Here is a 20,405-nt window from a genome sequence, read left to right as displayed (position 1 = left end):
TCTCCTCACAGGGAAAGGGATATTGCCAAGGAAAGGGCTCTCACCTCCTCCTCTACCACATTATACCCAGTGGCTGATGCAGGCACCAGACATGTATTAGTGTGGCCTTCAAGCTGGATTAAAATACCTTAAAAAGCAGGCTCAGTGCTCAAAGCTTCCATTTTGAGGGGAGCACAGAGGCGTTTTAGTGGTTCTCCTGCTGCCTTGTTCAGGAATCATAACAGACCCTACAAACAGGTTGGTTTGATTGCAATGAAAAATAAAGGTTTATCCTTCTAAAAAGTAAAGCTGTAAGTACGATGAACAGGATGTATTTATTATAATACAGTTGTAAGGAACTGTTGGAAAGGGTGGCTAGCTGAGCCTGAACCAGAAGAGATTGCAGGGGAAACAAATTTAGGACCACCCTGTTGCTTTAATATCCTAATTACTTTAGGAATTTAATAAAAAGTTTTAATTAAAACGCACAAGAAGTAGCAAAGTATTACACAGCTATGTAGGCTTCACCCTGAGGAAACAGATCTGAATTTATCCATTCATTTGGAAAGGAAAGGGTAAGAATCATCTGGTATCTCTTGTCTTGTTAGTAGTAGATGACTTGCTCAAAAGCAATATCCAGTTACTTAGATGCACATATACCTTACATGCATCCAAGTAGTATGCATGTGTTTCACAGAATCTCATCCAAAGGTATTTCTGTGGAAAATTAAGAGCAGACTGGCGCTATTAGAGCCTAACTCTGAGGTGACTTCTGCTGTTGGTAATATCTTTCCATTCCTTTGGTCCCAGTAAGTGAGATGGTTTCAGTTCACATGTACTGATGAGAGGGGATTTTTTTCAGGAAAAAAGCTGAAGCCATCCATAGGTCAAAATCAGCACCTTGATGTCTACTAAGACATGCAGAGGCAGTCAAGATAGTCTACTGCCTTCTGATAGTCAAAGTTACACATTTCATTTAGCATATCCACTTTAAAATGTGTTCAGTGCTGTTACCTGTAGCTACTCCTTATAATGAAACAAGAACAGAAAAGAAAATATGTCTTCTCAAAACGTGATCTTTGAGCATGTGGCACCTGAGTGTTTGGTCAGTGTGACTTTAAGCCTGTCTAGTCACCACTAGGTTTCTTAGAATGGATGGGGAGATGCTTTGGTTTTCCTTAATGATGGAAAATATAGTTTAAATACCTTCCGTGATGGTGGCCAGATAGCTGTAGAATATGAAAGCCATCATATTGACAAAGTCCTTGACAGTGTTTAATCTGACCTGGATTGGGTGAAACCAACATTTTAGGAATAAAGGAGATTTGTATCTCACTGCAGTCAGGGAGTTGAGCCATTTATCCCTTTCTATTTTCATATTTCTCTTTAAATTTCTATCTTTCCTCTTGAGTATATGTACCCTTTTATCATGCCAGTCATAGAACTTCCATAATACTATGTATTAAATATAGTAGTTACTGAAGTCATATGAAAGGGTTTGTCAAGAGACCCATTTTGCTCTGCAGGGACTTGCTTTCTCTGGCCAAATGACAACAGTGGCCAGCCCAGAAGGTGGACTCAGAAGCCCTGGGAAATTGAGTCTTATCAGCATTTAAAATGTTCCCAGTTGTCCAAGGTAGAGAGATTCTCATAGCACTGGGAAAGCGCTGATGGGATAAAAGTGAGGAGATTTCGGTGTCACAATACAGGATAATAGAAAAACATTTAGCCCCCTCTGTAGGAAAGGTGCTTCTTAGACTTTTAATTCCAGCATGGAAAAAAGGAGAGCTGAAATCTTTGCTGGGCATGCCTTCTGCCTGTTTCAGTAGAGAGAGCTGCAAACTCAGGAGAGAGCCTTGCCCAGAGTGAAGGTGGAGGGGCCTGTTCTGGGCTGTTGGTGGAAGCTGTGTAAGCTGGCATCAGTCTCAGTTAAATTTTAATCTGTTTAATCAGTTTAAAAGTTAAATTAAAGGATAATATGAAATGCAACAAACACAATGCATCCACACCTGGTGTTGCTCAGTTTAGTGGGTTTTGGTCTACACTTGTACATACCATTTGTATGTTCATGTTTCCTTTGCATTCTCCATAGAGAGACACTGATTTCACTTCTTACTGGAAACCTCTGTGCTGTAAAATGATTCCCTTTAGTTCTGTTTCCTAATTTTCCATGTGATTAATAATTTGTAGAGTGGAGAAATATGAGCTACTGTAAAATATAGTGGACTTTATACCCTCCATTTACTAAAATCATTTATTCCCCTGACATTAGACCAAAGAAGAAACAGAAAAATCAGAAAAACTCATATTTTTGCAGAAGGGAGGTACTACATTCCTTGAAATGCAGGTAAAAACAAACAATAATTCATTGAAATGCAGTCAGAAAGGATGGCAATGATTTATTATTTTATTATATTTTTTCCTTTCCAAGCCCTCCCTTTTAATATTTTTTTTTTATTATTATTTCATAATTTTCAGATAGGGATATAATCTGGAGACCAAATTCTGAGGAATGGGTCTTCTCCAGAGCTTGTGGCTTCCTAATGGAGACTGATTTCTCTGCTAGTTAGAAATCTACTTGCACGGTGCTGTTTGGATGTTGTTTGCAGTTTGCATGCATTTCCAGCATAAACCTCACTGAGAACATTACGGTGAATGGGGCACTTCTGTCACGAGAATGAGTTTCCTTTATATTGTCAAGTGAATTTAGATTATGCTGAGTGATGGTGAACTTTATATTTTTATTGGTTTTTCTATTAGCCAAGTGTGATAGAGAAGAAGCTGCAGGAAGGAGAATCTGCTGGCACTTTGGTTACTTCTCATCAAATCATTATCCAGAAAAGTATCCCATCATCCGTAGAGGTTATTTTTAATTCATTCGATTTTAAACTACATAATTTGCTTAGTTAAATACAGAAGTCGTGGTCTTAAAGTCAAATAACTGGATGCTGATTGCATAGTCAAAGCAAAGCACATAGCACATTTGCATGAGGAGGAAAAAAGATGCTGCAATTAAGTTTCATTCAGAATTTGTAGTAGTATGCTTAGTTTATACAGTTTGCTGTGTTGTGCTTCTCCATTTAAACAGTCCTGAAGGGCGTTGATGTTCTTCTAAGGAAAACAAGGAAATTCAGTACAGGCTGCATACAAAAGCGTACTATTCTAAAACATCATTAACAGCATGTTTGTAACAACTGGGGTACAGTTGAATGGGCTTATTTGCCCTATTTTTGTAATTTGTTTTTGACTGTAGCTTTGTGAAACACTGCAATGTGTGATTTTTAACCCCAGCTTGATCCCAATCACATTGTAATTATGTGCTGACATGCTATTTTGCTTCAAACAAATACAGAAATAGTGTGGCAAAAGTAATATTTTTGGGTCCATGTCATATGGACCTCTGAAGAGAGAGAATATGCAAAGAAATCGTATTTTGCCTAAGGTGATTCTGTTTATTAGCTTGATAACTGCTCTAAGAGGTACAATGCTAAAAGTTACTATATGCTTTCAGAAGAAGCAATGTGATTTCTTAAAAGTCTTCATAATTTAGTGCTCCTGAAGTACAGCTAAACCTTCAGATATTCTAATTTAGCTTTTATTCTCAAATATAGGGCACTGAGGATTGGGTTATTATAGACAAAATACCCTCTGAGGTAGTTGATGGTGAATCGGAAAAAAATCTGGCATACAAAGTAGTGACTGTGAGCAGTAAAAGTGCCTTTCCACCTGAGATATTAAAATCCAGTACCGTTCTAATGCAGAGCTTTGAGGACTTGGAAAGTGAAATACGATCCAATGAGGAGAATAAGCAGAAAATGTTGACCCTAGGAAAGTCCTATGATACCGTATCTGGGAAAATTGTAACCATGACAAGTAAAGCTAAAGAGAGCGAGAAAGCAGTACAGCCTTCAGTAGAAACTTTGCAAAAAATGGAAAGGAAAGTGCAAGAATCTGTGAAAATCGTTCCAATAGTGGCCAAGTATGAAATCCTCAAGCCTGTCGCTGATGAGAATGCCAGGCGGGGATCCGATGTGCAGAGCACGAGAAGGAAGCTGTCTGACTCTCTGACACCCATAAAGGAAGCAGAATCTCAGTTGCAGAGTCCTGAAGAGGAGAGTTTGAAAAAAACACTGAGGATGGACCAGGATTTGCAGTTACTTGGTACACTGGAAAGCTTACAGCTTGGCAAAGCAGAAAAGCATCTTGGCGGAGAAGCTGTAAAAGCAGGGGCGTTTGCCCGGACAGATAAGAGCCTGTCTGAGTGGAGATATTCCAGAGAACAGCCATTTACCATTGCTACTGCTCACTATGTTACTGAGTCGTCTGCATCAAAAGTAGTGGTAACAAGTGGCTTTCACTTCATGCCACGATTTAAAGATAAAAGCATGACTTCTTTTAGGCAATCCCTTCACACCACCCTAGCTTTCGGTTCTCCTGCTGCCTGGCTTTATGTTGACAGCAGCCAACCCAGCTTATTTTTTTTCTCTCATACTTTGACTCCAACTCACAGTCTGAAGCAGACATTATATAAGGCTTTCAACCCTCCTGGTTTATGTACTGAAATTAAGTATTGCTGCTGTGGCTTGTTAATAAAAGGAAAAAAAAAAAAAAAAGGTTTGCTTGAACCAGCAAAACGCCAATGCTAACAACTACGCTTTGTAACTATTGCTTACTACAGCCATTATGAATTCGCTCTGATTTATTTTCCCATTCTTTTCCTGTTTCCAACCTCTCCTTGCCTCTGCAACCTTTTCTCCTTTTCCTCCGTCTCCGCCTCTGGTTTTGGCAATTAATATGTCTGTGCATATGCATCTGCCTTTTTTCTGTGTATGACTCTAGATTTCTTTGTCTATTTAGACTAAACAGTCCACCAGTGAAAAAACCTTGGATGGTTCAGATATCTTCACTTTAATAGAGTCCGCCAGAAAACCGACTGAGTTCATAGGAGGGGTTACTTCTTCTTCCCATAGCTGGGCTCAGGTGGCTGCTTGATTCCCTCCATCGGTGTCATAACCACACAGCAATTGCTTTTACTTTTCTCTTGTTTTGTGGGGGTTTTTTTGCACAATATGGAACTGTAAAACTAGTGCATGTATTCATGTGTGTTTTCCTTTATTACAATGGACCACCAACAGAAACTTCACCAAAAAGGGGAAAAAAAAAAAAAGTAACCAGGTTTTCTTTCATTTCATTTTATTTTGGTCATTTTGTGGGGTGCTATATTTTGTCTTTGTAAAACTCACACAAAAATACCAAGGGGGAGAACACCATCATCAAAATTTCTCTTCACTTTTAAAAATTTTGATTCTTGCTTTGTTTTCCATTTCTGCTTTACTGATAACATCCTGAGAACAAAAATCTATGCAATGTGAGAAAAATAACTTGGCAAAATATAATGCCCATTTTTCAAAATTTATGTTCACAGTACATTAAGCTTGGGAGCTACTGCAAATCAAATAGTATTGTGTGCTTCTGATGCTGAGGGCTTTTTCCTCCTTCCCTGCAGAGAATAGACACGACAACGTCTCAGGAGATAACTTCCAGTGACACGAAGCAAGCAGTTCAGCCGGATCAGGATGCAGTGCAGAAGGTTGTACAAGAGACTGTAGTTGTCAAGGAGAGACATGGGATGGAGGTGCATGCAGGCGGGGATCCTGCTAAAATGGCCGGACTTACGCTGGATGCCCAGGCTGAGGCAGCATCGGCGGTGGCTGCTGGCGTGAAAGGGAAGGAGGGCTCTGCTGGGACTGAGGGGGCGAAGGAGGAAAAAAGGGAGGAGGCTGGGAAAGCCCTGACCAAACAGGAAGGAGCCGCTGCCACTGCTTCGTGTGAGCAGGTGGAGGAGCACAGAACAACAGTCCAGCTTTCAGAGTCTTTGGAAAGAAAACCTCATTTTGAGGTAACTTGATGTTAAATTGGTCATGTCTGTGCTGAACTGTGAATGTAGGCAGTAGTGGGCTAAGTTAACTCCTGTCATTAAAAGTAAAGTGTGCCCAGCTTGTATGATTGCACTTTTACAGCAAGCAGGTTTTTTTCTCCTCTTATTTCCTCCTTTCATGTCACCTGCAAGGCTTAGCAAAATGCCATGCATGTTTTACTTGAAACTGCTTTCCATGCTACAGAGAAATACCAAATTTCATGGCATTTTACACAACAGATGACAAGATCAGCTGGCATTCTGTTTGGCAAAGTCCATCAAGGTTGGCAAAGTTCACATGTCCTCAAAGATAGGAAATGGATTGGTTTTTTCCATGCTTGGCTCAATTATAAATAAGTGTACTGTGTCTTAAACAGACTGGGTTCCTCATCTTAGCCCCATTAGTAGAATTCAAGAGCTGTTTTGTACAGGTTTTTTTCCCAAGAGATGAAACTACTAAGCCTGCAGAGAATTCATTCTCTTGTCATTTTAAGAAAATGTAGAATCACAGATTCTCAGAACAGTTGAGGCTGGCAGGGCCCTCTGGAGGTCATCTGCTCCAGTCTGGTCAGGCAAGTACATCCAGAGTGAGTTGCTGCCCAGGACCATGTCCAGAGTGCTTCTTCTGATTATCTTCAAGGAAGGACACTCCACAATATCCTCGGGCAACCTGTGCCAGTGTTCAGTCACTCCCACAGTGAAAAAATGTTTCCTGATGTTCACAGGGAACCTTTTGTTTTTCAAGCTGTGACCCTTGCCTCCTGTATCATTGTATTATTATATTATTTAGAACATTTTGGACTTTGTTTTTGTAAAATCCAGGGAAGTGCTAAATGTTACCACAATTATACACATGAATGTACCACTGTAATGAAAATAATTTTCTCCTTTTTTTTTTTTTTTTGTTAAATGCAGAGAACTTTTTAGTTATTCTTTCTTTGCCCCAAGTGAAAAAAAAAATTTGTGTAGAGAAATCCATAAGCTTAGCTAAATGTTCCAATTCCCTCTTTTTTGTTCATGCAGTCGCCAGTTGTGAAGACTGAGACTATAAGTTTCAGCAGTATTCCCGCTGGTGGGGAAACCCTTGAAATTTCAACAAAGGAAGTGCCAGTAGTCCATACAGAAACAAAAACCATTACATATGAGTCTTCTCAGGTAAGAAATTCTGAAAAAGACAACGTCTAATTTAACATGGCTTTAAAGAACCCATTTCTTCACTCGTCTTTAAGTGGATTTATTAGTTTAAACTTTTCTAAGTTGTTCAAGTATTAAATGTTAGCATGAGGAGGAAGTACATTAGAATAACTTACCAGAGGGTCACTCTCACATCATGATGTAGGGCCTTTTGAGAACGTTGCTGAAAGTGCAGATTTAAAAGCACCATCCTCTCATCTGTGCTTCAGAGGGGAAGGACAGCCTCCAGATGCACAGAGAAATACTGACATGTGGTCGCCCTAATAGCAGTTGTCCCCTACCATAAGATACTCACTTTATGAAGAATTGTAGAAACAGGGAATTTTGATGGCCCAGTTCTTGTCTCCCTGTGCTCAAGAGCATTTTTTCAGTGACTGGTTTCCTCTTCTGGTTTCTAGGTGGATTGCGGTGCTGACTCTGAACCAGGTGTATTGATGAGTGCACAAACAATCACATCTGAAACCACCAGCACTACAACTACTACACATATCACCAAAGTGAGTCCTCAGAAAACACAGAGCTCCTTTTTCACCGGGGTGTATGCTGTCTTAGCTTTGGTTCTGTGATTTATTTCAAAAAGAAAACACATTCTGATACTCTCTTGACAAAACGTTGTACATTTACCATCCTTGTATTTATTCACCTGTCTTTGGCTATCCTGAGTTGATTAACACATCATCCAATGACTTCACACGAATCTTAAACATTTTGGGTATGTCTATGAAAGCACAAAACCTTGCTGTACAGAGACACTTGATTTAGCTGCAAATATTACCTGGAACTGGGAAGAGTATTGGCATCATATGGTATCCTGGAAGGAAAAACTTGTCTGAACATGAGGCTCCATTGCCATTACTGTGCCTTTCAGCCCTGAGATATTAGCACTGCGTGGTGTTGAAAGCACATAGTGAATCTATATCCTGTAGCCATAACAGAACATTCAGTCAGCTCCAACACTGTGTTTCTGAGGAACTTGCACACAGCCAGACCAAAAGCTCATCTGCACAGACAAACCATGCAGTGTCTTCCAGGTTCTAAGGCAGCATTTAAGTAACAGTTCCTCCCTAAGCAGAAACCCTCTTAGTACTATGACAGCTCTCCTACCAATATTCACTGAGAACAGGATTTCATCTTTCTGCAGTGAAGTTCCCCCATTAGTAGAAGAGCCATACAAAAGCCATACCCCTATGCCATTCTGAAGCAAGCAGTTGGACTTAAATAGGTCTGAATATGGGCTGTCTATATTCCCATTCTGTTTTTCATGGGAAGAGTTTGTCATTTTTGACATACAGACATCTCTTTTGATGCATGTGCAGATTAACTAGAATTATAAAATTTCCTGTGTTGGAAGGACATCTGGAGGCCATTAGTCCATTCAGAGCATTCAGGCCAACTCCAGAACTCTCACTTGCAGTCCAGGGTTGTCACCTCTGTGCAAACTGTTTGAGCCATTTCAGTCCAGTCATGAGAGAATCCCTGCACTGATCATTCTGGGGATGAGTAGCAGCACTCCAAAGTAAGTTACTGATATGCATTTTTGTCCCCCCCATCTAGACTGTGAAAGGAGGCATCTCAGAGACAAGAATTGAAAAACGAATAGTCATCACAGGAGATGCAGATATTGATCATGATCAGGTAAAATCTACAAACTGCTAAAAAAGGCTACCCTGAAGACTGCCAAAAACAACATTTCTAAACATTCCTTCAACAGATATTATTCATACTAGCATGCCTTAAATTAAGTGGGAATAGTAGTTAAATCAGTGATGGTATATTTCATATTTTAATCATTTTCCTCATTTGTAAATTGTGTAATATGTCATGAATCTCTCCACCTTGCTACTGATCATGCATGTTCCACCTCCTTTTTGTTTTTGCCCTTCTGTGGTTTCCTTGGGATAGGCGCTGGCTCAGGCAATTAAAGAAGCCAAAGAGCAGCACCCTGACATGTCAGTGACCAAAGTAGTGGTACATAAAGAGACAGAAATCACACCAGAAGATGGGGAGGATTGACCACAGGTAAGAGGACCAGATGATTTTCCTAGGCATTTACTGAGCTGGCATGTTGCAGATGTTGTTTTCCTACCATATTTCACCTTTAACTCTTCACTTTCTCTCGCTGGCATTTTCAAGTTGCTGGTTATCAGTTCTGATATTTGAAAATAAACCACATTAGCTCTAGACATCTGTCTTCATTAAACAGTGCCAGCTGGAGAAACTACTCATTTGCTTTCGTTGGCTTTCTGAAAAGTCCTCATTGTCCATGCCTTGTTATAGTCTAATTTTCTATTTCTGAAGTCATAAAAAAATCTGTTGTCTGCTTTTGTGTCATTTAAGAACAAAACAAATTTGTTCTTAAAGGTGTGCATTTTGATTTTAAAATGCCAAGGGAAAAACCTACAGCTGCTTTTTAAATGTTTTGTGCAGATATGTTAAAAGTTATGCTTTGATTCCCAACTTGCAAAGATATGGTCCAACTCGCTTTTAAACGCAGTGAATTAGTTTGTTGGTATTTGGGTGTCTTGGCTTTCTTGTACTTGGAAGAACATTTAATGTTTTAAAGCAGCATTGTTTATCAGGATGAGATGATAATGCAGCTTTCCTTGCGTCTAGCTTTCCTTCAGTAAAGGCATGCTCTCCAATAGTGGCTGGCTAAACAGACGCCTCAATATTCCTATCTTTATTCTGTGTGCAGAAACATGTCATGCATACTAACCTGCTATGCAAAAACTCCTAATGCCAGCACCATTGCACAAATTGCTTTGAATGCTGTATGCAGAAGGGGAAGAAAAAGCTGCTTGTCAGATTTGTTGAATCGATAGCAGCATTTTATTCTTAAAACAATGTGTATTCCCTAGCACTTGGTGTAAGTAACAGAGTATAATGCACAGCACCTTTTGAAGCTCTTTGGCTCTCCTGCTTTTGGATATGCAGACCCTAAAGAAAACTGAATTTCAGTGTCAGTTATTTATTTGGAAGATGGAACCAGTCACTAAGGAGTGAGTAGCTGTGATTCTTGTGGTATTCTGCTAATTGTTTCAGAGACAGCTCAATGTGGCTTGCTTAAAAAGTCTATTGATGTCACTAATTCTTTCTGTTGGCATCAGTGGACTTTGGATTTGGTCCAAGTTGCTTATATGGGGATGATGCCATTTTCAAACAGCTTTTCTTATGCGAACAAATTGACAAAATCTCTTTTGCAAGAGAGTAGTTGCTTTGAGTAATTAACTCAGTTTTCTTTTCTGCAGGAATAACCTAGAAATGCATATGAATCCAGACATGCATACCAGTAGGAATACGAGAGCCTATACGGAGTCTCAGTTCCAACCTGACTGACTTGTATCTGTCTATGGAAAATTTCAGTACAGAAGAATTGATCTTGACCGTTAATAAAGAAACTGGCAGAGATACCTTCCCATAGAAAGCAATCTGAATCAGCAGCAGTTAAACAATATTGCATGAAGCAACAATAAAATTACAGAAAAGCAGCATTTTTAATTTTCTTAAAATGTCTAAGTTTTCAGCTTTACCTGCACGTTCATAAACAATATAAACAGTGATCTCATGTAACACATAAACAGTTCATGCCTTTCACAGTTTCTGAAAGTCTAAACAAATTAAAATTTGTTAGGTGGCAAGCCTTTTGTTTACAGATATTGTAAATGAAGATTACCCCCAAAATGCTAGAAGCTGTATAGGTACTGTGTATAATGTTTTACCACACATTAGATGTGCCAATAACACAGTTTATTCAGTAAACAACTTGAATCTTATATTTGTTTCATCTGGTTTTATTACTGCCCAATAAACAATGACGAATCTTTACTCTTATCCAAACATATAAATGCTTACAAAGTGTGCTTTGTATACCTGACTGAATACCTTATGAGGTAGTAATGATTTTAGTATATTAACTTTAATAATTTTTGTCAGCATTGATCAGAGTCAGCTTCCAGTCACCCTTCACAGATCCTAACCTTGTAAATTATATGTAGTTATTTTGGAGAAAAAAAAAAAAAAAAATCTGTATTTTACTTAGTTTGCAGCTTTAGAAAATTATTAATCTGAAATAACCGTGATGGTTTTCTATTGATTTCCCTTTTGTTCTCAGAGGAAAAAAAAAAAAAAATCTGTTTGAGAATCTGGTCAGCATTTACTATCTAGTTCTGAGTCAAGCCTTAACCTGTACAGAACGTCCACTGAAAACTCGCTAGTGTCCAGCTCTAATACCCACGGAAGGGATAGCGTCCATTACACTGTCAGCTGCATCACAACACATGGTGAATGTATGTTTCTGCATAGTGAAATAAAAGTGGTAAATGCATATGAAATCGTATTGTTCTGTGTCTAAAAGCACCTAGTGGTTTTTAGCATTCAAAACATCAAAATGTTGTTTGTAAGACACCACAGGTTTTACTCGTGCACAGTAGATGTGTTTTGTCTTTAGTGGCTGACACTGCACTGTGCAGACAGTGGGAGTTAGCAGAGAATCCAAAGGGATTACAGTGTTCACCTTTGGACGTATGATGTTTGCAAAGGAAAAGGACTGTTGGGTTCCTTCTGTTTTCTCTGGTTGTGTAACATTTCACCGAAGCTAAATGAAGAATTTTGTTGTTGCTTAGAAAGTAAAGGCCAGTAGCTCTTGATCCAGATCCACTCTCTTTTTGTACTTTGGCTCTGAAACATGGATAAAATTATCTTTAAAGCAGTATTACTTTTTTTTTTTTTTTTTCTTTTTTCTTTTTCTCCTTTGCCACATCTCACTGACACTCCCCTGGTAGTTTAAGAGAAATTTGTAATGATTAGTTCACCCTTCAAACTGTATTTTCTTGCAAGATTGAAAGACAGTGGGTACAAGCAGACTTTTCAGGACATAAAGGGCCAAATTTGCCCTTCGTTGTTTACACGGGGCTCCCTCCCATTGAAGTCAATGGATTTGCCTTCAGTGGAGAGCAGGATTTGACCCAGTGACTTGTTAATAAATGTTTATTTTCATAATTTAGAAAGAAAAAATAGTATATATAGAGAGAATAACCTGTAGATAATAATTAAAAGTAATATCCCAAGGCTTTTAAAGCTTTGCCCCTAGTCTCCAAAACATCTTCCTTCCACCAGCCATGCTTCATGCCTTTAAATCCAGAGTGCTAACAATGTAACCCCTCCCCACACCGCTGTCATTGTTACCTTTTGCCTAATGACCCACGAGAAGCTGACGGTCTGTTGTGATCTCTGATGGCCCTCTCCTCCTCCTCCTCCTCCTCCTTCTCCTTCTCCTCCTTGTCCAAGACCATCTCTGTTCTCACCCCCCTGAGTGACAGTAGGCTCAGCTCTCTGGTGCTGCTGGTGCCCAGTGGCAGTCGGGGCTGGACGAGGTCCTCACCCTGTCTCAGCCGATGGCACACCAGGTCCTCGCTACTGCATCAGGAGTTTAAAAATAGACTCTGAAGCCATATTGATCCTCCCTCAGGTGCCCCTCATGTTGTCAGCTAAGAAACAGCATTGTATTACCTCAGAGAGACACGAGGCGATCGCACAGCCTTCTCTCCAGAGTTAGCATTATATTTTAGCATGGCTTGAGGAGATTGTACTCTGGTGATCCTGCACAGTATGTACTCTGTCTAAAGATATTGCATTGTAAGAAGTTAGTCTCCTTGGAAAGGACACTCACCACTAAGATACAGCCTAAGCGCATAAAAACTATGAGGAGATGAGAGTGGACAGGCAAGGACATCTCAGTGCCACTGTTGGTAGTAGACCCTCTTTTGGGGGATGGTTCCTGGAAGTGATAGCTTTGGTTTTTGTTAGAAACTGTTTCTTGGGTTGTCTGCCTAATGCTGTGCCACATGAAATAAAGAGCACCTGCCTGTTTCTACCAACCATCTTTTGTGTCCGTCTCTTCTCATTTGTTGTTGGTCTTTGTCTGGCTTCTCAACATAAACCAGCCTGGAAAACAAACCATCAGATAGTGTATTACTTGTGGGCACCATTGCCAACACAGACACCAGCACGGGAGACACCCTTACTTGCTAAAGCTGGAGTCCCAGCTTCAATCCTGAGAGAACTGACTACTCTGCACCACTGTGTTAAGGACTGTGCACACCAGGCAAGAATGGCAAGTGATCACATCAATAGTGTGACATCACATCATTACACATACAGAAAGAGTGACTAAATCACACTGACATTTTTTTTAAGGCTGCTTGGGATCCCTTAACATGTATGCCCCTGAAATCTTTTAAGGCTGTCTCATCACAAATGGCAAGTAATGGTGTTTCTGTGCTCAAGCAAATATAAAAAACATTTAATGAGCTCCTAAATCCATATACTAGATCAAAGCAAGGGTTTAACAGCTTAGCCTTATTTCTTCCCAGAGCAGATTTAGGCAGCTGGTGAGATGATGTGCTTCATCTGTACAACAGTTTGTATCTGCTAAAATGATAGTTCCTCATAAATAGTTCTTTGTGGCATATAAATCTGACATTGAGTCCAGGCTTCAGTTTGGCAATTGCACTGGCAAGTCTTGCTGCAGATTTCTTTCCTTACATCAAAATAGTTCTGTCAGTTAAGATCAGAAAACCCATTTACAAGTTTCACCTTTACATCTTCCCCCCTCATATGTAATAAGGATGAGATAAAGAAATTAATTCCACTTTTTTATACCAGAACAATAATGTGGTCAAGATTCTCCAAAACCAGGAATCAAATCATTATTTTTAGTAATGTTTCCTAGTTATTAAAGGCTTGTGATGTGCCTGAGGTAATGGTGAGATCTCCTGCAGTCTTCTTATATAGGTGCCAAGGTACAGTGGTGATTTGAGGTACTATGGTGGACAAGTGGATAGCCATCCACTATTCACTATATGAGAAACACTAATTCCATTGTTTATGTTATTATTAAAGAAAGAAAATTAAGCACTTTAAATCTCTAAGATTCCAAAGGGTATATTAATCTTACACTTATAGTGTATTATATTTATATATAGTGGATTGCTGTGTCTTTTGCCACTAAAGTCATGCCACATCAGCAAAGAATCTGCCTGTGGTTTCTCCAGTGCCTCAGAGTAACACAAAATACCAGCCTTCCTAATTAAAACTCAGTCATACTTAAAATGACTATTATTAGTTTTGCATCTTCTATTTCCATCTCAAGGATTTACATATAGATAAACAAGGGGGCATATTTTTGTTAGTTTTTCTATAAAAATATTTTCCATAAGTTTCTGTATTCACGAACTGTAACCAGATTATTCCGTTACCTTGGAATACTGTTAGCCCCTGTTCAGACTGTACATTAGTCTGGTTTATGCCATTTGTTTCCACCTCCACCCTTTTTTCTGACTCCTATTCAGCATTAGTCCTGCTCCTCAGCTGGAACTAATGGTACCTGTAAAGGCTCCTGGAACAGAATTTCAAAAATCCTTGTTTAAAGGGAAACCAATATGTTCAAATGACACAAAAAAAAAGTAATTCTTTCTTCTATTGTCTCATGTTCCCAAATTCAGCTATAACCTCCATAAATCAGTGACCTCACCCTTGCAGCTGAAATGACCATCACTCACTGTACGTAGAATTAATGGCCTGTCTTTGAGCATGACTACAGTGACAGAAAAGGGAAAAGAAAAATGAGAAAGAGTTCTGACACTGGAACTTGTTTTCATTTTTAAATACATTAGATTTTTTTCTCTACCAGCTCTACTTTCTTTAGTACAAAACTTAAATTACAAACCTTTTTATTCTTGGCTGAGGAAGGGTTTTGTTTTTTTTGTCCAGAGCTGACTAGGAACTTTTTTTTCCATTTTCTGGAAGTATCTTTGCTGTCTGCTGTGGTGAGGTGTACCATGACTCTTAACTTCTGTGTATGACCAAAGCTTGGGCAACTAATGGCAACTAATAGGAGCTGCTAAAAAGCAGATCCTAGAACATGTGCAGCATTAGAGCTGCCTGAACTACAGCCCAGAGGGTGTTTTTCCCCACAAGCCTTGTGTTACAGTGCACATGTAAAGTACTGGACATGTGTTACTTGGTGGATAATCCTGGGTGGCTACAGTGTAAAAGATACAAGATTAGACAAAGCACATTAAAGGGCTCAGGGAAGGGTGTTACCATAAATTGTACAAAAATGCAAAGAAACAAATTAAAGCAATATATCTGAGTATACAAAGCAAATAATTAAGAACTTTCAAAGCCTTTTCCAGTTGGAACAGTCTAGCTAATATAATGTTTTCTTAAATCAAGAGTGTTGCTAGCCCAGCAATCCTTTCTCAGTGGATTTAGGAGGCTATTTCTCAGACATATTGGTTTTCTGGCCAAAAAGTTGATGCATTTGGCATGTGAAGGCTTCTAAAGACATTTCTATTTCTGTAGTCCAATTTCCAGTCAATACACAACTTAGATAGATGTGAATAATTTTATATAGTCACAGAGGCAGTGACAGTTTAACCACTCATCTTTGGAGCTCCTAAATCCTAAGGTACCGGACTAACACACACACAAATTTCCACAGAACATTATTTGTTCTAAGATTATTTTGATGAAATCATCCTTGAATATCCATTAAACAGTAGATTTTTGTTTTGGTTTGTTTCTTTCTATTCAACATGCCATCTAGTAATTGACATGTAACAAGATATTTCTTTTTCCTGCAATCAGATGAGATCTCAGTACAGATACTTTTTGTCAGATTCCATAAAGGGAAACAACACAAAAACACTGCAACATGATATCTGATATCTGATATAATTTAGAAATAAACAACTGACTTGAATACCTGTGTGATAGGGTTCCTGTGATGAGGACACTTCTGCATGCTCTGCGAAGACAGCCTGTAACAGTTATCCCACCACTTCCCAGTTATTTTAAATTAGTTCTGTCCCTTCTTGCTTACTTTCGTATTCCCCAGCTTGACTTATCTATGTTTGATCTATCAGGCTTCTTTCTGTCTGCATCTTTTCCTCTTCCAACTTTCTCCCAGCTTTTGAGCAAACTGCATCTGATGCTTCTCTTTCTATTCATTTTGCCATTACATCTTATCACGCCTATCAACCTTCTTTAAAGTCTTGGTAATCCTCTATCCTGCAATCTTCCCCACTCATCCATAACCATTTCAACTCCTACAATGATGATACATCCAACCCTTAGGTGCATATTTCTTTGCTTTCACATCTCTCTACAAATTTCAATCTTAGTTCATTTTTCTCATCGCTGGTGTCTTTCCCATGAGTGATTTTATCAAGCAGCACTCTCTGATATTTATTTTATAGCCACTTTCTCCCTCTTCAACCTTCATCTGATCTCTTTCAACGTTTGCTCATTTTCCCTCACACTGACACTTGGACCTTTCATGTTTTCTGGTCCATTAGCTTTGATGAGTTGTCATCTGCTTTCAGACCTTTCAAACCCCATCCCTACTTTCCCTGCTCCTCTTTCTGACCCATCACTGAAAAGCATGCATGATGGAAATGCTGTGGATAGTTTGCCTTCAGTACAATAAATATTCTTTCTCTAATAATATTAAACTACACTCTTCTATTTAAATAAATCCCACCCCCCAAGAATGTGCTGCCTGTTGCTTCTACTTCTTTCTGCTTTCTTCTTTCTGCCCATACCTTCCAAGGAGAGCATAATTAACATGCAGAATTAACAAGCAGAATGACTATTACCAGCCTCTCTACTTCCTTTTCATTCTCACTTTGCCCTTTTCACAGCCATAGAACTGTTTTGTCTACTTCAGCTCCTGACAGCCTCAACACATCCTCATGATTGCATCCCAAGGGATCTTTCTCCTCACAGTATCAGTTTTATTTCCTAAATTTTTAGTTCCTCTCATGGTAAAAATGTCTGCTCTGGTACCCATGAAGTCTCAATTTCATATCTAGGATCATGTTGCTGACATTACCTAGAACTACTCTCTCACACTTTGGAGGCCAGCCTGTTTTCCCCCACAAGAGATAGCACAGCAGCTCTTCTCCAGGCTCAGGCTGAGGACCAGTACTTTTCTGTTGTCCTCTATCCACTCTTTTAGCAAAGGCCCTCCTTGTTTCACTCCACTTTTCTGAGGAAATCTTTGGAGCTCATGGTGTGCATCCAGTCTTTATTTACACTTCCTTGCTGTGATCTTTCCCAGGAATGTGGATTCAGACAGCCCAAATTGTGTCTGACTTACTGTAAGTAAGGTTAGTATTGCTTCTCTTCAAGCAATTTGTGTATATTTATAGCTGCAACACTGTTTAGTAGAAACAGCTGTGTCTAATGTGTGTTACCACATTAGAATTCAGTGTGAAGGCAAAATGGAGACACCCCCAGGAAATGTGGTTATTTGTTAGTGTATGAGAATAAAGAGGTAACATCATTGCTGTGTTGACACCGAAACTGTTCTGGAATAAACCACCAGTTCTATTTCTACTGATAAAAATGCCCATGACCAAATGGGCATCTTCACTGGGGCCCAGCATTGTAGTCTCTGAACTAGAGCTGGATTCTACCCAGTCTGCTCAGAGGAAGGGCTGAGAAACGGGACTGTTTCCTGCCATTCCAGTACACATGACCCTTACATAAACCTTAGGAATACAGTGAAATGTTCTGATCACGTGAGCCAGGCTGCTGTGACACAGGCTGAGCAAGTCAGGTATCAACTCACTGCTTGCATGCATCGGCGCGCTTGTACTGAAATGCTGCATCAACACAATTTATTCAGTCATGCTACTAAGCTCTCCTTCAGTGCATTTAATGCTGCAGGAGGAAGATGGCATAGCAGAAGAGAGGCAGGCAAAGCACAGGCTCTGCCATAGCCTTGTGGGTGACAGAGATCTTGGCTGGCACCCTACATGTTCCATCTGTGTTGTCAAGTACATCAATCACCCCAGCAATTAAAGCTAATGGATGTTGTGACAACAGTAGGCCCAACTGGCTCCCTACCCAAATTTTATCATTATACGTCCTTGTTTTTCCAGAAATATATGTACAATGTGGGAAGCTGATTCCAGTTTCTCCAGTGAAATATGTTAATCTCCTATTGACAATTAACCCTGCTATGTCAAGGAAGCCACCTGATGCTATGGCAGGCTAAACCCCATTGTTCTAGTGATTTGGAACAAGTTGTTTTGGGGTTTTTTTTTGTCAAAAGAAAACTAATTTGGCCAAAACTAAAAACCTGCCTTTCACGGTGATGTGAAAAGATCCCACCAACAACCTTATCAAAATTCCATCAAAAGCATCAGTCTTGTTGACATGTTATGGTGTCAAAGTCAGTTCCTTCACTGTGTATGATGGAACTTATTTTTGAGCCTGGGGAAGATGATGTGACTGAAAGACAAGGTAATTGGTAATAGTTCAGGATGAAGAAAGATGCAGCTAATGCCTGAGTCTCAGTAAAAAAATTTGCTATCATGTCAAACTCTATGCTGTGTCTACAATATTAATTTTGTACTTCTTTAAGGCAAAACAATGGTGGCAAAGGGGAAGAAAAAACTTGTGGCTACTCATAAGAGAACCATCATGTGGAAAAAAGAAAACCTCCAGGTATGTACAAGAAAAATAAGGGAGTAGTGTTGCAGCAGATGGTGATACAGAACAACCAATAACTATGTCGGTTTTATAAAAATCTTGGGGTTTTTTTATTTAGGAAAATGAGGTAGGGCAGACAGTGCTAATGCAGAACTTCTGTAAAGGTAACACAACCTATTTGTCTAAGTGATGCTTGGTAAAAAAATAAACCAGACAAAATGTACCACAGGTGTAACAAAAAATTCAGATGTGCAAGACAAATATATCTCTTCTGTTAGCATGTATCATAGCAGTGCTGTCTCCAAAAGGAGTAAAAACAGTGATGGACTTATATCCATCCACCATCTGAAACAGGCATATTTAACCTGTATGTTATTACTTTAAGACCTTGATGAAGAGAAATAAGAACAGAAAAGGCCATCCCCATAATGTTGCTAACTTCCAGCTTATCCTCAGGTTATATAATACTAAACTATATCTCTAATCCTGTCTTTAGACACCAACAACGGTGTTGTTATTTGATGATATTTCTCATGTGGGCCAGGGAGAAACTAGGAGAAAGAGTATATATCCAAAGCCTGCAGAGTTTCTGTGAAGATAGTGCTGATATTTCAAGGGATTTCATTATGCAGTAATATTTGCATTTGTATTTTCCCCTTCATAAGCAGGCATGAAGCTACAAATTGTGTGAACAAGATAGAAGTATTTCAACACTAAACCAGTAATGTCTCTGTACCTACATGAAATTATGCAAAGCAGATATTGCTGAGACTCCCAAGTGATCTCATTTCAGCTGTACATAATTTGATAATGATGTTCACCTTAAATTATCTGCTTGGTCAAAAAAGACTTGTGTGCTCAGCTACTCTGGCAAACAGATTTTTTATAAAGTCTATTAATTAATATAAGTCATTTGGCAAAGCTTTTGTCAAAGTTGATGCACACTGTGTTGGCACCAACAATTCAAACTCACCCACCTCTGTCACTGTTTTGCTGCTGAAGAGAGAAATAATGATCTTTTGAGACAAAAGTAATATCTAAGACTTGCTAATATATATGTCTCTGCATCCATTTATCTCCCAGAAGAAGAAAAAATAAAGACAGCAGAATTCCCCTCTTGATCCTCTTGGGAATACAGTGATGGATAGAAGTCATAATCCCACACAGGCTTTGCTGACAGGGCAAGTCACTGTCCTCAGAAGATGTGGTATTTGAGAGCACTGGATCTGATGGTGTCTTTTGGAAATGGTGCTGCCTTTTCTAGCTGTATTTCAGCTGTCTCCTCTCCATCCTTTCCTGCCCAGTTACAGTGTAACTAATCTAGAACTGCACAGGGAAGAAACCAGCCTCTCTTGTTCTGCTTGTGCTTCCTGTATCCCTCCCAGGTGTTCTGCAGTGTTTATCACTGTTATGCATTATGGGCCCCTTAGCTCTCATCCTTCTTCCAACAAAGCTCTCAGCTTCATCTCGGTCATTTTCTCTGGGATGAAGTCACAGCCACACTTCCTGTTGAGCTTTACTGTCATCTTCCTGGTACAAAAAAGAACAGTGACACAAGTCACAAAGACCTGAGGATCTGACCTTACCAAGTCTTTTGGATTCAACCTACAAATACAATATCCCTACTACCCTGATGACAGAAATTTCCATAGGCATCCATATCCATGCAAAGTGGCAGGGAAACTTCCCTTATGACAACTTATTTGTCAGCCAATACCTGCGGCCTGCTCAGAGCCTGCTATAGCAGTCAGAGCTAGGATCTTTCCACATTATAAACACCCATGTACTGGGTCCCAGTCCCTTTTGTGGATAT

The 20,405-nt window shown here is 39.4% G+C and overlaps 1 protein-coding gene across 35 annotated transcripts in view; it reads left to right on the top strand.

Moving 5' to 3' along the window:
- Positions 1-12,969, top strand: part of EPB41L3 (erythrocyte membrane protein band 4.1 like 3) — a 143,699-nt gene extending 130,730 nt beyond the window's left edge. For 15 of the 35 annotated variants that reach the window (XM_086891749.1, XM_086891738.1, XM_086891818.1 and 12 more), the window contains 10 exons: positions 2,252-2,326; positions 2,740-2,841; positions 3,591-4,319; positions 4,837-4,959; positions 5,486-5,878; positions 6,920-7,051; positions 7,489-7,587; positions 8,645-8,725; positions 8,993-9,109; positions 10,339-12,969. In XM_086891749.1, coding sequence (XP_086747875.1) covers positions 2,252-2,326; positions 2,740-2,841; positions 3,591-4,319; positions 4,837-4,959; positions 5,486-5,878; positions 6,920-7,051; positions 7,489-7,587; positions 8,645-8,725; positions 8,993-9,103 — 1,845 coding nt within the window. In that variant the 3' untranslated portion in view covers positions 9,104-9,109; positions 10,339-12,969. The remainder of the gene's footprint in view (positions 1-2,251; positions 2,327-2,739; positions 2,842-3,590; positions 4,320-4,836; positions 4,960-5,485; positions 5,879-6,919; positions 7,052-7,488; positions 7,588-8,644; positions 8,726-8,992; positions 9,110-10,338) is intronic. The other 20 variants (XM_086891909.1, XM_086891869.1, XM_086891903.1 and 17 more) reach the window with 6 other exon arrangements.
- The last annotated feature ends 7,436 nt before the right edge of the window (positions 12,970-20,405 follow it).

Source organism: Cyanistes caeruleus, chromosome 1 (assembly GCF_971803275.1).
Source record: "Cyanistes caeruleus chromosome 1, bCyaCae1.hap1.1, whole genome shotgun sequence".
NCBI classification, from domain to species: Eukaryota; Metazoa; Chordata; class Aves; order Passeriformes; family Paridae; genus Cyanistes; species Cyanistes caeruleus.
This window is presented reverse-complemented; position numbering and strand designations above follow the sequence as displayed.